The sequence below is a fragment of the Azolla caroliniana genome, unplaced genomic scaffold (genome assembly GCF_043228905.1).
Source record: "Azolla caroliniana isolate FFs.n. ecotype wild unplaced genomic scaffold, voAzoCaro1.0.p SCAF_6, whole genome shotgun sequence".
NCBI classification, from domain to species: domain Eukaryota; kingdom Viridiplantae; phylum Streptophyta; class Polypodiopsida; order Salviniales; family Salviniaceae; genus Azolla; species Azolla caroliniana.
Window position 1 is genome coordinate 2,853,984 of NW_028230441.1, and position 18,765 is coordinate 2,872,748.

At 42.1% G+C, this 18,765-nt stretch overlaps 1 protein-coding gene across 1 annotated transcript; it reads right to left on the bottom strand.

Annotated features, from left to right (window-relative positions):
• Positions 1-14,529: 14,529 nt before the first annotated feature.
• Positions 14,530-17,005, bottom strand: LOC147862584 (xylan glycosyltransferase MUCI21-like). The gene is made up of 2 exons (XM_087321413.1): positions 16,431-17,005; positions 14,530-16,254 (listed from the first exon to the last, which is right to left on the bottom strand). The coding sequence occupies exons 1-2, from the start codon at positions 16,744-16,746 to the stop codon at positions 14,858-14,860; spliced, it is 1,713 nt and encodes a 570-aa protein (XP_087177539.1). The 5' UTR covers positions 16,747-17,005; the 3' UTR covers positions 14,530-14,857.
• Between the last annotated feature and the right edge of the window lie 1,760 nt (positions 17,006-18,765).

Here is an 18,765-nt window from a genome sequence, read left to right on the forward strand (position 1 = left end):
ATTTCTTCACAAACACGCAGTGATCGACTTGCGTATTGTGGTACCCTTGGTCAGTCATGAAGGAGTCGAACTTCTGGTACCATTGGTGGAGGGCTTGCTTCAATCCGTATAAGCTCTTCTTCAGCCGGCACACCAGGTGCTCCTTCCCTTTCTTCTCAAATCCTTCCGGTTGATGCATGTAGATCTCTTCTTCGAGGTCACCATGTAGGAACACCATCATGACGTCCAGTTACTCTACCTCGAGGTCCATGCTTGTCGCTATTCCCAATACCGTCCAAATGGATGTCATCTTTACTACCGGGGCTAAGATCTCATCGAAATCCACTCCTTTCTTCTACTAGAACCCCTTCACCACAATCTGGGCTTTGTATCTCGTTGGGTTTCCGACATCTCCCAGTTTCAACTTGTACACCCACTTGTTCCGAAGTGCTCTCTTCCCTTTCAACAACTTCGTCAGTTCATACGTGTGGTTCTCATGTAGGGAATCCATCTCATCCTACATGGCACTCAACCACTTGCGGTTGTGGGTGTCTCTCTTTGCTTCTTCGAAGCTTTCCGTCTCCCCCTCATCGGTTAGCGACACATGATCTGCATCCGGAAATCTCCGGGGGGCTCTTCTCTCTCGAAGAGGATATCTTCGTCCCTGGTTTCTGACTACCGGTTCCTCCGTTTATTCCGAATCCGAATGTGATTCAGGATCTTGTCCGGTTCCGGTGTCTTCTTCTTCTTCTTCTTCTTCTTCTTCTTCGGTCGGTCCAGTTTCTTGTCTGTATCCGGCCGGTCGTTGAGTGTCATCCGGTTTCCGGCTAACATCTGGTTTTTAACCGGGTATGCCCTTGTGTCCTCAAGCCGGTTTTCATTGGATGATCCGAGTTCATCACCTTAGTCTCCGACTCCCAGTCGGCAATGGTCTTGTCTTCCATGAAGACTATGTCTCGACTCCGGAACACCTTCTTGTCGACTAGATCCCACACCTGGTAACCGAACTCATCATCGCCGTATCCAAGGAATATGTATGACCGGGACTTCGGATCCAGCTTTTCTCTCTTGTCCTTTGCCACATGCACATATGTGAGACACCCGAACACCTTCAGATGCCAATAAGATACATCTTTACCGGTCCAAACTTTCTGAGGTGAGTCTCCGTCCAAGGGGACTGAGGGCGATCAGTTTATCACATAGGTCGCCATCGTCAGCGCCTCAGCCCAAAACGTCTTGGGTTACTTGGCATGTGCGAGCATGCTCCGGACTCTTGCCATTATGGTTCGGTTCATCCTTTCGGCCTGCCCGTTTAGTTTCGGCGTCTTCGGCACGGTGAATTCGAGCCGGATTCCCTTCGACCGGCAGTATTCCTCGAATTTCCCCTGGTATTCTCCTCCGTTGTCCACTCGAACCGCCTTCGGCTTCCGGCCAGTTTCTCTTTCCACTTTCGCATGGAGCTCCTTGAAGACAGATAGCACCTGATCCTTCGTCTTCAACGGTGAGACCCACAACTTCCGGTTGTGGTCATCTATGAACGTCACGAAGTATTGCGATCCAGCATGTGACTTCGTGTCCACTTGACACACATTGGTATGCACCAGCTCCAGTGGTGCATTCCGTCTCATCGATGGTCTTGACCGGAAGGAGGTTCGGTTTTGCTTGCCGGCAAGACCATCGGTGCACTTCTCAAGTTGCACGTCTTTCATCGGAATGAGATTGTCTTCTGCAAGTCTCTTCATCCCCTTCTCACTTATGTGACACAGTCTTTTGTTCCACAGCTCACCGGTAGTGTCAGATGCTACGTTCACTTCTTCCCGGCATATCCGGGCATTCATCAAGTATGGTGTGTTGGTCTTTCGGGCTCGAGCCACAATCAGGCTTCCTTTGCAGAACTTCATAACTCCGTTCCGGATGCTACCCGTGTAGCCTTCATCATCTAGCCGACCGACTGATATCAGGTTCAGTCGAACCTTCAGAACGTGTCGGACATCTTTCAGAAGCAACTTTCATCCGGTTGATGTCATCAACAACACATCTCCTATGCCGACAATTCGGCATGTACCTTCACTCCCCATCCGAACACAACCATGATCTCCGGCTATGTAGGATAAGAAGCACCTCCGGTCCGGTGTCAGGTGGAACGATGCTCCGGAATCGACAACCCACATTGTCTCGTCACCGACAAGGTCTAACTCATTCTCTTCGATAATGAGCATCAGTTCTTCTTCACTTGTCGCATTGCCGACGTTCCCTTCCTATCCGGGCCTCTCCGGTCTGAACCATTTCGGTCCGAACTCTTCTTCGAATCGGCACTGTCGGTTTCCTTCTCTTTCCGGAAATATCGACAATTCTTCTGGAAGTGTCCCAGCTTCCCGCAATAGAAGCACGTGGGTCTTCCCCTTGACTTCGACCTCATCCCCGATTTGTCCCGGTTTTGGGGACTCCGATACCGGCCTCTTCCCCGGTTGTGGTCATCTTCCGTGACCAAGTCATTCGGATCAGTTCCGGAATCACGAACCTTCCGGCGAGCTTCTTCATCTAGGAAGCTTGATTTTACCCTTGCTAGGGACAATTGCTTTCCTTCCGGCCTGGCGTTGCCCAACGTGACAACCAACGTCTCCCAGCTATCCGGGAGGGAACCGAGAAGGAGCAATGTGAGTACCTCATCGACGAGAGGTACTTCCAACGAGATTGTTTGGTGTATTAGCCCCTAGAAGGCATTCATGTGCTCTGCCATACTGGAGTTGTCCCGGTACCGGAGCCTCACTAGATTAACAACATTCTTGTTTTGGAACATGATGTCGATCTTCTCCCAAAGTTCATGAGCCTTGCTCTCTCCATTGAAGTTGTTATACAAGCTCATGTCGATGAAGCACCGAATTTATGCCATCATCTTCATGTGCATCACCTCCCACGTGTACCGACAACCAAAGATCTTTAACCACCAAAATATCCCTCATCTTCGATTTCCACACTGAGTAATTGGAGTCAGTGAGCTTGAACATGCCGTCGAACGGTTCTTCCATTTTCTGTGTTGTTCGCTCTGATACCAGATTGTAAAGAATAGCGCGGAATATTGCTCGGCCACAACCAAGTCTTGAAACACTTCGTTTAAGGATCAAACATAAAAAATGAGAATAGAGATGAATACACGTACACCAAAAGAGAGTAAATAGGATGTTTACGTGGAAAACCCTAAATGGGAAAAACCACGGGAGCCCACAGACTCTAAACTAACACTATATGAGAAAGGTATTGTCAGAGACTCAGAGGCAATGGCCTCGAGCTCTGTTTCTTCGCCAATCGGTGGTTACAATAGAATATCACTCTGTATCACCTCTCTCGCTCTCTCTACAACAATTATACACATACCACAATATGACAACATCTGTACACACAAAGTGTTTGCCCTAAGTCATATTTATACTTATATGAACTTAGGGCTATTTACAAATATAGCCTCAATAGGCTTACTCAAAACATATTCACAAATATGTCTTCTCTTCCGGTTCTCACTAGGTCCTCTTCATTCAACACTGGATCCCATTTGGAGGGACCAGGCTTTGTTGATGCAGGTGTCGTGACTCTTGAGTAGGAAGCAGAGAGAGAGCGATGGCGATAGAGATAACGATAACGATAGAGATGGCGAGAGCGGTAGAGATAGCGATAGTGATAGCAAAAGAGAGTGAAAGAGGGAGAGAGTGCGAGAGAGAGAAAAGTATAAGTGAGAGATAAGAAATGGGAATGCGATTATATTATGAGAAAGAAGATTACAAGGAGTAGGCTAAGGGCTAAAGACTGGTGTTGAACCGAATGAGTTGTGATGAGTGTATGGACTCTTATTTATAGGCCCTTATGGAGTATTCTAGAATGTTCTAGAATATTTTAGATATTTATGAATAATAATAATAATAAATATAATCATGAAATATTCAAGAACATTCTAGAATAATCTAGAATGTTCTAAATATCTCGTAATAACTAAACATATAATTATTATGATTACATCTCACATATGTTATTACAATGGTTAAAGTACAATATGTAAACCAAGAGGTTATGGGTTCGACTCCTGGTTCGCCAAGATGAATGTCATGATAAGCCAAGATGTATGTCTTCATGACATTATCCCCCCTTTTTGATGACGAGTTGCACGAGTCGGAAGAAAAGAGTTCAGACTTGGTTTATGAGGATATTGGTTGTGAAATGCAACAACCATGTCGGAGGCATTGGCAAGATGTTCGGCAGGCTCCCATGTTCGATCATCAGGTGTATAGCCTAACCAATCAACCAAGTAGTATAGTTTGTTGCGAATGATCTTGGAGTCGAGGATAGCGGCAACCTCATATTCAGAGCCATTGGAAACGTCAATTGGAGGTGGGGGAGGTGTAACACGACCCGGAATAGAGCTCGTTGTGTAGGGCTCCAAAAGTGAAACATGGAAGACCGGGTGAAGACGCATATGAGGAGGAAGATCAAGACGAAATGTCACATCATTGATCTTACCACTTATGACATATGGGCCAAAACGTTGATAATCCAATTTGTAGCAAGGTCGGGTCGTTTTAATGCTACCTTGTAAAAGCCATACACGATCGCCTACTTGAAATGTAGTCGATGAATCACGCCGATGACGGTCAGCAATCTTCTTTTGAGTGTTTTGGGCTTCACATAAATGATGCAAAAGCATATCCTGAACTTCTTGGAGTCGAGTGAGCCGATCTTCAGCAGCTGGGTTTTTTGGGAGTTCAGGATGTTCAAGCATCGTCCAACGAGGATGGTACCCAATGTTTGCAAAAAATGGGGAATATCCAGTAGAAGAATGCTCGGAGTTGTTATAAGCAAATTCTGCCAAAGGTAGTAAATCCACCCAATCATCTTGTTGATAGTTGACAAAACAACGTAGATATTGCTCGACTGTTTGGTTGGTGCGCTCACTCTGCCCATTAGTCTCTGGATGGTAGCCGGAAGAGAGTTTACAAGAAGTATGTAAGAGTTTGAACATGTGCCGCCAAAATTTCGAGATGAATTGGGGACCCCGATCACTGATAATATCATCCGGAAGACCATGATGGCGAAACACCTCCCGCAAGAGTAAATCAGCTGTCTCTTGACTAGTAATGGTCTTTGTGCATGGAAGGAAATGTGCCATCTTCGTAAAACGATCGACAACCGTGAGAATCGAATCAAATCCCTTGGAAGGTGGAAGATCCGTAATAAAGTCCAAGGAAATAGATTTCCATGGGCTCTCCGGAATAGGCATTGGCTGTAATAAGCCATATGGATGATGTCGAGGCTTTTTTGATCGGCAACATGTATCACAGCTACGAACATAATCCGTAACAAAATGGCGAAGCCGTGGCCACCAATATCGGCGAGAAATCAACTCAAAAGTCTTGTGGATGCCGAAGTGTCCCGCCATTGGTGTGTCATGACATTGTTGCATGACTTTGAGTCGAGAAGGACCGTCAGGCACATACAAGAGAGTTTGTCGAAAAAGTAACCCATCATGCCAACTAAACTGGGTGTAGTCTAGACGAGGATTTTGAGTTTGGGAGCTAGATGCACGATTTGGGATAATATGGCTCAAAACCTCTTGGGCGAACGCATCAGTCGCAATCTGCTCACGAATGGAATCAAGAAGCCTTGAATCTCCCGGTGTGTTGATGGTATGCATTGCCATTATTCGTAGACGATCAGGACCTAAGAGGATTTGCTTTTGGCTTTCAAATGCGGCCTCTCCAGGTTGAAGTTCCATATACGAACGTCTAGATAAAGCATCTGCTTTTCCTTGTTGCATCCCAGGGCGATATAGAATTACAAAATCGAAACGAGTTAAGAACTGCGCCCAACGAGCTTGTCGTCGATTCAAGACTCGAGCACTTTGAAAGTATGTTAGATTTTTATGATCATTGTAGACAATAATCTGCTGAGAAGAACCCTCCAGAAAATGACGCCATTGTTGAAAAGAATCCACAATGGCAAGAAGCTCTTTGTCGTGAATCTCATAGTTGATTTCTGCGGCTTCAAATTTTCGTGAGTGAAAAGCCACCGGGTGCAGTTCACCATCATCACCAATTTGGGATAGTACACTTCCGAGTGCGAAATCCGATGCATCAGCTTCAAGTATAAAGCGCCTCATTGGATCGACATGGATTAAGATTGGTGCGGATGTAAATGCTTGCTTTAAACCCTCAAATGCAGAGTTCGCATCTATACTCCATACAAATGATCGATTCTTGTGCGTCAGTTGAGTGAGGGGCAACACAATTTTTGAATAATCTTTGATGAACTTGCGATAAAAGTTTGCGAACCCCAAAAAACATTGCACATCTCGCACGGACTGTGGTGTTTGCCAATCCAAAATTGTTTGAACCTTTGATGGATCCATAGAGATGCCATTTGAAGAGACTATGTACCCCAAAAACTCCACTTGACATTGGTCGAAACTACACTTCTCCAATTTTGCATAGAGACCATACTCTCGTAGCCGTTGCAAAACTTGGCGAACATGTATATCATGTTCTTCTTGAGTTTTTGAGTAGATCAAGATATCATCCAGGTAAACAATGATGAAGATATCGAGGAAGTCTCGAAAAATATCATTCGCCATATGTTGGAAGACTGCTGGTGCATTCGTGAGGCCAAAAGGCATCACTGTGTACTCAAAATGACCATAGCGAGTGCGGAACGCCGTCTTCCATTCATCCCCAGGACGAATTCGAACAAGGTTGTAGGCACCTTGAAGATCTAACTTCGTGAAATACTTTGCTTCACTGAGGCGTTCTAGAAGGCTTGAGATCAATGGGAGAGCATATCGGTTTCTAACGGTCACTTTATTCAAGCCTCGATAATCCACGACCATACGAAGCGTACCATCTTTCTTCTTAACGAAAAAGATGGGTGCACCAGCAGGAGATTTTGAATGTTGGATAAAACCATTTGCCAAGTTCTCATTGATATATTCTCGAAGAACCTCTAACTCCGTGGGCGAAAGATTATAAATTGGTCCCCATGGAGGCTCTTTTCCTGGCTGCAAATCAATTGGGCAATCATATGGTCGATGCTCTGGTAGTCTATTAGCCTTCACCTTATCGAACACATCGGAGAATTCTATGTACTTCTTTGGTAGTTGGACCCCCAATTCTTGTGAGCTAGATGAGGGAGTTGCTAAAACCGCAAATACCATCATGTCTTCCTTTCTTCCATCCTCTCGTAATTGATGTATAGAGATTGTTGAAATTGTGGGGGATCCTAGATCCTTAGTTGGAGCTTCAAGAGACTTGGATTGTACGGTGACCTCTTCAATAGTTCTTTTTCTCCAATCAATGGTTGGGTTATGTAACTCAAACCAAGGAAGACCAAGAACTAGAGAGTGCTCCGGACTACTAATGATGTTAAATGAGATGACACTAGCCAAATTACCTAGGACTACACGAATTGGTTCAGACTCTTCGACTATATCTCCTGATGCTATAGGGCGACCATCGATGACTCCTACAGCTACTGGGTTTGGGAGTTTTTTCAAGATGATGTTTTGAGTCAATGCAAACTCGCGATCCATGAAACAAGAATTGGCTCCGGAATCTAGGAGGGCAGAGGCTAGGGCGCGATGACCTGTAGATGTGCTAAGCTCGACTTGTGCAGAAAAAACTCTACTAACTTGATTTGATGAAATGGAACCACAACTAGGTACTGACTCTACATAACTAGGATGGTCCAACCAAATGGCTCCTATTTTGGCCGGACTTATTCGTTTAACACATCCTCTAATTGGCTCAAGACATCAAATCTATTCTCATGGCATGGGCTATTAGGCTTAGTACTTAAGTTATTAGACGTGATAGTAGAACTTGATGTAGGGTTGTCATGTGCACTTACTTGGTAAACTTGACGCCTGGGTTTATGTGGACAATTCACAGCTATATGTCCTGGACCACCACAGTAGAGGCATAGGCGATGCGCCCGACGTCGTTGTTTCTCAGCATCTGATAAGGGCCCTCGACGTTGTGTCGACTCTATTTCCATCGGAGTGGGACCATCCCTCGTAACGGGTCTAGAACCTTGTGGCGGTGTGGCGACTATAGAAGCGTATGTCTGTTCCGGTTGGCGGCGTAACATTTGTTGACGTTCAGAACGTCGCTCAAATAGGCGATTATCACATCGCACAGCTCGGCTAATAGCTTCAGTAAGAGACTTTGGATCTTCATGGAAAGTAAGAAGAAGATCTTTGACATCGTTACGCAAACCCTGACGGAATTGATCCATTAAGGCTGCCTCATCCCAAGGGATGTCGCATGCCAAGAGACGGAAATCTGCGGCATAAGCTGAAGCGGGACGATCTCCTTGTCGGAGTCTTCGAATCTTGTTTATTGCAGTCCTAGTGCTATCCGTATCTCCAAAACTAGCTTGAAACTCCTTAACGAATTCCTCGAAATCCTCCAGTAATGGTGATTTCTTCTCAAGAAGTGGTGCAAACCATGCTAACGCTGTACCGCTTAGCAAGGTTCCTATTAATCCCACACAGGCAGCATCAGTTGGATACCGATTGGGATGTAACTGAATCACCAAACGAACTTGATTCAGGAAACCTCGAAAGAGAGATCTGGTACCATCAAACTTGGCAGGGAGGCTAATCTTTGGTTCCCTTGGGGAGTTTTGAACCCCCGCCGCTTGTTCTCGTAATGTTAATATAGTAGCCTCAAGTTGATGAACCCGTTGTGATAACTCCTCATATTGATGAGCTTTCTCAGTACTGACTTGTTGAAGATCCCCGAGTAGCCTTTGATTTTCTTGCTCTAATGCCACAAACTTAGTGGTGAGCATATCGAGCTCCGAAAGGACACGCATATACTCTTGCTTGCTGACCGACTCCATAACCGCGGGGGAAAAAGAAAGAAGGATAAAGAAGAAAGCTTGCTAGGGTTATTGGAGAAAGGGAAAAGAAATATTCGGTTCAAACCGTCGCCATCTCTATCGTTATCGTTATCTCTATCGCCATCGCTCTCTCTCTGCTTCCTACTCAAGAGTCACGACAGTTTGAACCGAATGAGTTGTGATGAGTGTATGGACTCTTATTTATAGGCCCTTATGGAGTATTCTAGAATGTTCTAGAATATTTTAGATATTTATGAATAATAATAATAATAAATATAATCATGAAATATTCAAGAACATTCTAGAATAATCTAGAATGTTCTAAATATCTCGTAATAACTAAACATATAATTATTATGATTACATCTCACATATGTTATTACAATGGTTAAAGTACAATATGTAAACCAAGAGGTTATGGGTTCGACTCCTGGTTCGCCAAGATGAATGTCATGATAAGCCAAGATGTATGTCTTCATGACAGCAGGAGGAGAGCTGTTTTTTTCTTCGAAATCCATAGATGTTTCAACTTGAAGCTTCCGTAACGATTCCCGAAGGTGGTCATTCTCAAGTTGAAGTTGATGCATGGCTTCCATGAGCTGATTTATTCTCTCGGTAAGATCCGACATGTTGAGGCTTAGAAAATGGGAAGGTGAACAAGCTGTCACGAATGGGTGGTTGAGGGTAAATATTAAGAGAGAGCGAGAGTATAAGCAAGAGAACAAGACTGTCACAGACAAGTAGATGAGGCTCAATACTAAGAGATAGCGGGAGAGAGAGCATAGACAAGAGAACAAGCAAGAGAGAGAGAAAATAGATAAAAGAATAAGAACTGAATTACGCTTTCATAACTGGTGGTGTTCGCCTTGATTGTAATCAATGTGCACCCGAGTATTTATACAAGAATGTGGAGGTATGCATGAAAGCTAGAGAACTTCTAGAGAGTGCATGAAGATGCATTCTCTAGAAGTTTCTTGAAAGTTTTAGTGATCAATCTACAATGTAATAACTTGAATCTTATACAATATAATAATTTATAGATGGATGTAGCTCAACTAGTAAGGTTGCCCAATAAGACCAAGAGGTCATGAGTTCAACCCCCACAATTTCATTTGTGGCATCCTCTCTATGACACTCATCGCTTACGCAAAAAACAGAAATAGATATGGTGCAAGTGGACAACCTTGTACACTTTGAGAAATTTGAAACACGCATCACCTTTAACCCCTCCTGACAAAACGGAACTGAACAGCAAGTTGAATTGTACAAAGAAGACACTCTTGTCACCCATTTCTCCAGAAAGCCAAGTCTAACAAGAGTACCATGAAGGAACTCTGAATCAACTCGACCATATTCTTTTTCAAAGTCAAGTAACAAAATAACCAAATCCTCTTTTTTCTTGCAAGCCAAGGCATTAGCTTCCCAAAAAAAAAAAAAACTATCCATTATACTTCTTTCCTGATTAAAACCTATTTGGGTGATATGAATCAAATCATGTAGCAAAGGTTGCACTCTCAACAATAATGTTTTTGAGAAGATTTTATATATTATATTTAGCAAAATTATTGGCCTCCATTTTATGATATCGTACGATATACCTTCACTCTTAGGTATTAAAGAAATCAAGCCAATTGCCATACTATGAGGCATAGACCTAGTATCAAAAATTCTTTGATAAGCTTTCGTTAAATCCTCCCCAATATATTCCCAATATTTGAGGAAAAAATGTGCAATATTTCTATCCTCCCTTGGACAAGACGTAAGACTTAAAGCTCTAAGTGCATTACGTATTTCCATAATGTCAAAGGGCTTCACTAATGCAACCTTCATTTCGTTTGTGACTGTCACCAAGAGCATTACCAAGAACAGCTATACATGGCCACATGCCTCATGTCATGGAGGAAATTATTTTGATAGTCTTCTACATTGCTTCAAATATTTTCAATGTAGGGTACCCACAAGGTTTTACACTCCAAAATTTCCTCCTTTGCCTTCTTTCCGTCTGCAATAAATTTACACCCTTTATTCCAATACTAATTCCAATGTTTAAAAAGTTTGTGAGATGTGAAACAAACAACCCCCCACATCGAAAACCTAATGAGTACATTTTAGTACGAAGCATAACTTTTTAAGTGTGGCAAACAATTAATTAAGGTGTATCACACTTGCCCTAAATTGACAATTACCCTTGGGTATATGTACAGTTGTTGTCCCCCCACACTTGAGCAAACATTCTCAAAATGAGATTAGTTTTCTAACTAATTGCAATATTCAAATTGCAACGTCTAACTCCCCTAATCTCCAAGCATCAAGGCTGTTAAGTATTCACACTTAGTTGTGGTGGTGGTTGGCAAGCTTCCCTACATAAACCCCATGAAGGTAATAGTTGTATGTCTAATGAACCTCGTGAATTGTAGTTGGTCAAGGAGAATAGATATAAGGTGCAATGGATATCTATTCTTGATGATGTGATTGAAGTCGAAACATGGCTTTGAAAGTTTCTCTTATTAATGAATTGTAGTGTTTTGATAGTGGGGAGTGGAGTGTCAAAAGAACCCATTACTTAGTACTAGAATTTTAGTTAATTTTCCGTAACTCTATGTGCTTAGCTTGGTTATATATAATGCTCGTATCAAGAATAGGTAGGGGCATGAAACTTTGTGGTAGATTCTAGAATTTTGCCTCTTTTTCTAATTCTAGCCCCACCATTTCACAACTATGTGGTACCCTTGATAGTGAAAGCTTATAGCCAGAAGAGGCACTAGTTACTACTAGTTTGATTGGTTGTTTTATGTACAAAGATAAGTCCAATAAAGAATGTCATGTGTATAACGTGTCCAACAATATTTTTCTTTGGCGACCAAAAATGCTCAAAGAATGATGTACTTCCTCCCTCATGGTGCAAAATAAGCACAATTTATTTTGAATTGCAACATTGACATCACTTGATAATGTTCAGTCAGTCAAGCTTGTCAACCTTCATATTATTTGATTTTTTAATGTGTTCTTGGAATGGGGAAGTTGAATAAATCCAATACTCGTAAAAACAAAAATGTATATGCGCTTTCCAAACTTCCTATCTAATTAAAAGTGCTTGATATGGGAGGTTGAATTATTCGAGGACTATAAACCAAAACCATGTGTGATGACATTTTACACAACTCGAGAGGGGTTGCTAAATGAGTAAAACATATCAAATATAATCAAGAACATGTGATAACCTCTTAATTGATCAAATGAAACCATATAATAAGAGAAATGAACCACCTTCACATGACAACTAAATCTAGTATTACAACTTTTTTTGGTATCTCACACGTTCTTATTTAGATGTGGCGTGCGTCATTCATTAAACAACTCCTTAACCAATCAAATGAAGCAATTTAATAAGAGACATGGACCATCTTCACCTGACAACTAGATTTAAAAAGAAACCACTTAAGTCAACCTGAACATGATTGTTCTCTTAAGTCAATCCGGATGCATGAGTGCCAAACAAATGGCCACGGAAATAGTAGGCACGGCCGTAAAGATGCATGAGATATTTTTGTTAAATGATGTAATATATAAATGCTTGGTTGTTTATGATAAATGTGGTTTTGAGATTTGGTATATGATGAAATGTCTTTAAATATTATTTGACATAAGCAATCATGGGGAGAAGATTAATTTACAAATCTATTTTATCCATTTATGGTTATTGTAGACGAACTTACTTAATGGTAATAGACACCAAACAACTACATAATCCTGTGTCCAAATACCTTTGTGAGTTCATACACGTGTATGATGGGGACCATCAAAAGTACAAGGTGTCTTGGGAGCATTTTCTTGCATTATGGATTTATTTATTATATGCAAAATTGAAGTACTTTGAAATTGTAGACTGCTAGCTAATGGTTGAGCATCAATGCAATGATATTAAAGTTTGTATTCTTTGGAATAATGGCTGTCTTAAATATATGGCTTTTGAGTTCATTTAAAAATTGTAAATGGATAATGGCATAATAGGACAAGTTATACTACTAAAGGTTGTGCTTTTTTTTAATGAATTGTTGAAATCTATTTGCCAATTTTAAAGAAAACCAATGGTAAAGATTTCTTTAAAGTGAGCATATCAACTCTTTGATCCATGGACATTCCCATATTGGAATGAAATCATCAGCATTGGCATCGTGAATTTACCAATAGTCATCACGCACTATAATAGATTATGAATCTCACTTTGGTGAACTTTAAATCTCAACCACGGTAACATATGTGCAAATGAATATAGCATGGTTAGCATACTATAATATAGAGTATTAACCTCACTTTGTAACGCATTTTCAAGCTATGGAGAGGGCCTACCCCAATCTCACACCCTAGTATTGTTTGCACTACTATGCTTTAATAGCCACATGGTCAAACATGTAAACCCATATAACTCATCTAAACTTAATATGATGCAATAGAAATTTGTTGCACCAATCCTCTTAAATTTTATATCTACATCATATGTTTCATTGCTTCTATACGTGTCCATACATTATCCCCACATTATTGATCACCTATTAGTAGTGTAACACATGGATTGGATGTATGAGGCTCATGCATCAAGTATGGACAACTACAATTATGCATGTTGTTTCCAAATGGTTTGTGAGTAAAAATGCATGATCTATTATCACTAGTTGCAATCAATTGGTGGTGATATCAATCAACGACTCTTTATGAGAGACAATATTATATGGTTTGAACCTTTGAAACCTCTCAATTATTCAATAAACTCTATCATCATATTAAGGGTTTGTGACACACACACATGTTGTGTACACATTATTTGTTTGTTTAGGCTACTTTTGTCTAGTCTTTCTCTTGCCTATTCTAGGTTTTTTCTTTATAATGCTAAAACATGATTGTGTGGATTCCATTCTCCATTGTACTTAACCTAGAAGGTATGCTTTATACATGATGGAGGAGTTTGCCACAACTCTTTTTATTAGCACCATCTTTGCAAATACATATTGTATTATTTCAAAATGCCTAGTTGGAATCTTGTTGTAAAGGATGTATTTATTTTAGGATGAAATACAATTGAAAATAGAAAACCATGCGATATTCATGAATATTCCCATATCTTGCCAATTTCCTTGTCTCACTAGTAAAAGTGAATTCTGCATCCCATTGGCGAAAAAGAGATTGTCATGTAATAACACATTGTGCTTTGCACACAGTATCTTTACATTCCTTGTCCCTCTAAGAAGAAGTGAATTTGGAATTGCATTTGCAAAAACGAGGTTGCCAAGTAATATCACATCGTGCTTTGAAAAGAAGAGGTTGGAAGTAATATGACATTTATGTTTGGAAGTACTAAGCGGTTTTGATGCACATTTCAAAACTATTGGCAAACACATAGGATCGTGCCTTCACTTGTGTTTGGAGAATTTGTTGAGCAACTTCCCATATTCTTTTCTTTCTTTGAATATGTCTTTCTTGGAATATGTTTTTGATCATCTTCCTTATCCTTGGCTATCCCAGGACCCACACCCATCATAGACTTTTATATATGAAAAAGCAATTAAAACTAATATCGTCTTGGACTTTAAGATATTTAACTTATGATTTGTTGATTGTCAGGGAAGCAATTAATATGCTAACTATTAGTTTATAGACTTTTGTTGATCAACATTTGAAAATAGATTGCTTAATTTATAGCAAAGCTTAAATGAAAATGATATGCATTAGAAAATGCACACGATTGTATCGGAATATGGGGGCTTTGTTAGTATTAATATTCTTATGTGTATTTTATAGTTACATTTACTTATAAAGGGGTCTGACAAAATTGCTAGAAGCAATTATGAGTCATTTGATAAATGGTGTGCGTGTATAGTTACAAAACTTAGGTTGGTCAATAACCTCAAAAAGAAGAAAGAATAAGAAAGGCATGTTCAAAGAACTGTAGGCTATGCACAAGGGGAGGGCATATAGGGGAGGAAGGTGGTGAGTGGGAGGATCAGGCATGCGAGGTGGCACGACGACGTGTGAGTGCACGGTGTAGGATGGGTCGTATGGATCGGAGAGATATCGTGACATCTTGATCTTCCAAGTATACACGTTTCGTTTCCCACCAACCCTTTCTATTGACCGACTCGGGATCGGACAACACTGGATTGTGTGGCCCATATTTGTGCCATAGAGAGCTTTCCCTAGGTTGAACCTTATACTCCACATAGTGCAACCCAAACTTTTGTGCGGGCTCGCCGTAGTACGTGGCGGCCGCCCATTCCGTCCCGATCGGTACCACTTGTATGAACACGGACCCGGGCCTCATGAACAATAAGTGTGTCATTGCCGCCCCATGGACACCTAGCATCACATCGCATGTATTGAGGTCCCAGTAAATGTCGGCCATCTCGGTCGACGACTTGGGCGCGACGACGGACACGACGAACCCTAACCTCGTCGCGAGCTTGACAACGTCCTTTTCATTGAGGAGCGCACGGGGGCTCTTCCGGGAGACAATGACGAGTTTTGGGCGGGAGGGCGAGGTATGAGGGGAAGGGGTGGATTGGTGGGTGACGACGCGTGTGCCCGACGGGGCCGACGTGCGTAGGAGCACTTTGGACAAGCTCGACTCGCGTTTCGGGAGGTAGGCCGCGCGCAGCACGTTGTCTCGGAAGTCTTGCATGGAGAGGCTAGGGTGGAGGGAGAGGCCGAGGGTCTGATTGGGCGGGGCAAGGGTGCGGTTGGCCACGGCCGGTATCGTCAATTCGTCCTGGATGTTTAAACCCACTTTGAGTTCGGGGAAGCAGTGTGTCCTCGGGTCGGCCGACATGTCGACAACCTTGTAATGTGTGAGCCTCTCAATGACCTCCTTGTACTTGGTCATCCACCAGCTGTGGTACTCCAGTATGAGCAGCACAACCTCCCCATGGAGATGGCCTACTGACAAATACAAAGGTATGAGGCCATCATTGAATTCATGGTACACATTCCCTGTGTATCCTCCTGTCGAGAAAACTACCCCGGGAACTCGGTGCCGCACATGGCACGCTGCCATCTCCATCTCCATCTCAACCTCTTTCTCTGTCGAATTGGTCCCCATTCTGATGATTTGCCTCTTGATCCTCACTTCATCGATCGTCTTCATCACATTTTCTTCCCATTTTCGCGTGTATGGCCTGACCCTCTCTTCCCTCCTCTCCGCGTAGGCGCTGCCTGCAGCGGATAGCCTTCCCAGATCAATCACCTGTAAAACTGTGTAATTGTTCGGAAGAAGCTTCTGTCGAGGCCGCGCTCTGCCCCTTCCCATCACTCTCACGTCTCCCCTCACCACGCATACATCCGTTCGGGGATGCGATCGGTCGCACTCCATGGATTTGTCGTTGAGATCAAGACGTGGTGGCCTATCTGCAGAGAAAATCCGAGCAGAAGGAGCGCCAAATGATCTTCCGTCTCATGAATTAAGGGAATTTAACGGTTCTTCCCAATCATGTAGAATCAAATGAATGAATTGAAACAGAAACGAAGAGAGAAAAACCAAAGAGACTTTTCCTTCCTGTTTCTTTGTTTTTTTTTTTTAATACCTGCCTCTTGAAATTCTTCTCTCTTCGCGAAATTAATGGAGACTTGAGGTACCAATTTCGCCTGCGTGAGAAAGCGATCGCCGGGGGAGGATTCGTGAGCGGAGTAGGATGCGTGCAAGAGTGCCGCAGAGAGGAGGAGGAGGAGGAGCGGGAGGAGGAGGAGGAGGAAAGTGAGAAACGCAGAAGCAGCGCGAGAGGCGAGACGGATGTGATGGAGCCGTCTGCGGAGGATCAGGGAGAGCGAATTGGAAGAGTAAGGATGGATGGAGCATGATTCGATCCATAGATTATTGAGCTTATTGCAGCAGAGCCTCATGGCGGATTAGGGCGGACTAATCGCATGAAAACAGATAGGAAGGAAGCATGTATGGGGATCAAAGAGGTACGCAGAGGCAGAAGAAGAAGCAGAAGAAGCAGAAGCAGAAGCAGAAACAGAAGAAGAAGAAGAAGCAGCAGAAGAAGAAGGAGAGTCTTTCTTGTTCCAACGACTTATGAGTTGCCTTCCCCGAATTCTGCGTCTGTCGAGTTTCGAACCCGCGACCTGTTTGTCTCTCTGCGAGTCGATTTTGCTTTTGTATTATTGGCTAGGTTTCGCGATGTAATCGCATTAGAGAAAAAGATAGAGAGAAGGGGAAGATGTTTTGGTGGTTGGTTTATTTCTGTTTCTTCTCCGTGGGATGGGCACCAACAATAACAACTAAGAGTGTATATATATATATATATATATGCATAAATGTATGTATATGCTTCCATTCCACTTTCTTCCCATTTGCTGTACCAATAGGTAGTTAGGTGAATCAAACCCTCTTTGTGTTTGTTTCCCCTTTCGCCCGACCAAAACCACATCCCTTCTTCACCTCCTCGCTGCCCTCTCGTGCACCTCTGCATATGTCCGCCCCGACACCCGCCACCCGACATACGGTTTCGTCATTTCCAGGACCTGAGCACTCCGCGGAACGTGTCCCTTCCTTTTGAGCCCCTCCCCGAATCCGTAAGCTTTAGTACTCCGAATGTATCTGCATTCTGAGTTGGAAGGGTGGCATTGTCGATTAGCTAGTATAACATCCGACAGTTTGCTTTGAGCCAGAACTAGACCATGGTTTAATGGCTTAAACCACCGTTGTTCTATGGGGAGTTAAAACAATTTTGTTTGAAAGTGGATTGGCTTAACGCCCTGTTCGGGTTTACCAAGCTTGAAACCATCTTGGGCAATAGCCTAGAGCCAGGTCATATATATATATATATGTATAACATATATGACTTAACATATATTAGTAAATTATCTTTTACTCCCGAAAGAGAGTAAGAGGGACACATTACCTCATGTTTTAGAAAGCTATTCGGAATCATCCTGAGATTTTTTTATTTACTAGTCGAGACAATATTTTCTGAGAGCACACTTAATGATTTCATATTGATTAGTGACCCCCTCTCGACCAACATGACCTTTCGTATACTTATCCATACATATCGGTTGTTTCAGACATGGCAAACAAACCCAACTATGTGGAATTGTATTTTCCTCCTCATGCGGAGTGGATTCGATAAAGCTCGCCCTTTCCACCAACTATGCGGCAACCGAAACGAATCCTCACGAGAGAAAATCATCTTTCGATGCTAAAACTATATTCACATGCTAAGGGGAAAAAGTAAAAAAGATGCATATTCTTTATGGCCATTATCACACACATGCTTTAGCATCTCTAGACCAATAGTTCTAACTATTTCTTATGAATTGCCACCATCTTATGTGTGAATTTCCACCCAACTATTGTCACCTCATATGAACAAACTTCTGTTGTTATTTAATTTTGCAAATCACATCTTCCAGCATCATGTGAGCCTAAAGTTATAGGTGTTATAATTGCATGCAACTATGGGATGAGTTGAGAACATTAAGAATTCTAAAATATATAGGTGCAATCTTCCTTTTAACACAACCAACTCACATTTTTCTCACACCATATAGTTTATGTCACTATGTGTATTTATTGCACATATCAATGTAATCTCCATTTCACTAGGTGCTATTATATTGTATGAACTATATATTATGCATGTCTTACGAAGTTCTACCAAACGTTGATATACAAATATACAAACATCTTGTTCGACTATTAATTTAATGTGTATACACACACACACAAAGACGTAGATATACCAACTTGTCTTTCAACAAAAAATAACGTGTATTGCAAATGAGTTTTGATGTCATTGATGATGGATACTATCTAGGCCATTCAAACAAAAAAACACTTGTAATCTAAGTGGACTTTCAAAGATGATGGCTGATACTTTCTTGCACGCCCTTGGAAGTTCTTTTTTATTTTAGTAA

Bases quoted from the DNA above. Each gene is read 5' to 3' on its own strand.
- LOC147862584 (XM_087321413.1), bottom strand. From the start codon at position 16,746: ATGAGGCTCTGCTGCAATAAGCTCAATAATCTATGGATCGAATCATGC. The intron at 16,255-16,430 runs GTATTAAAAAAA...TTTTCTCTGCAG, and splicing joins AGAAGAATTTCAAGAGGCAG to ATAGGCCACCACGTCTTGAT.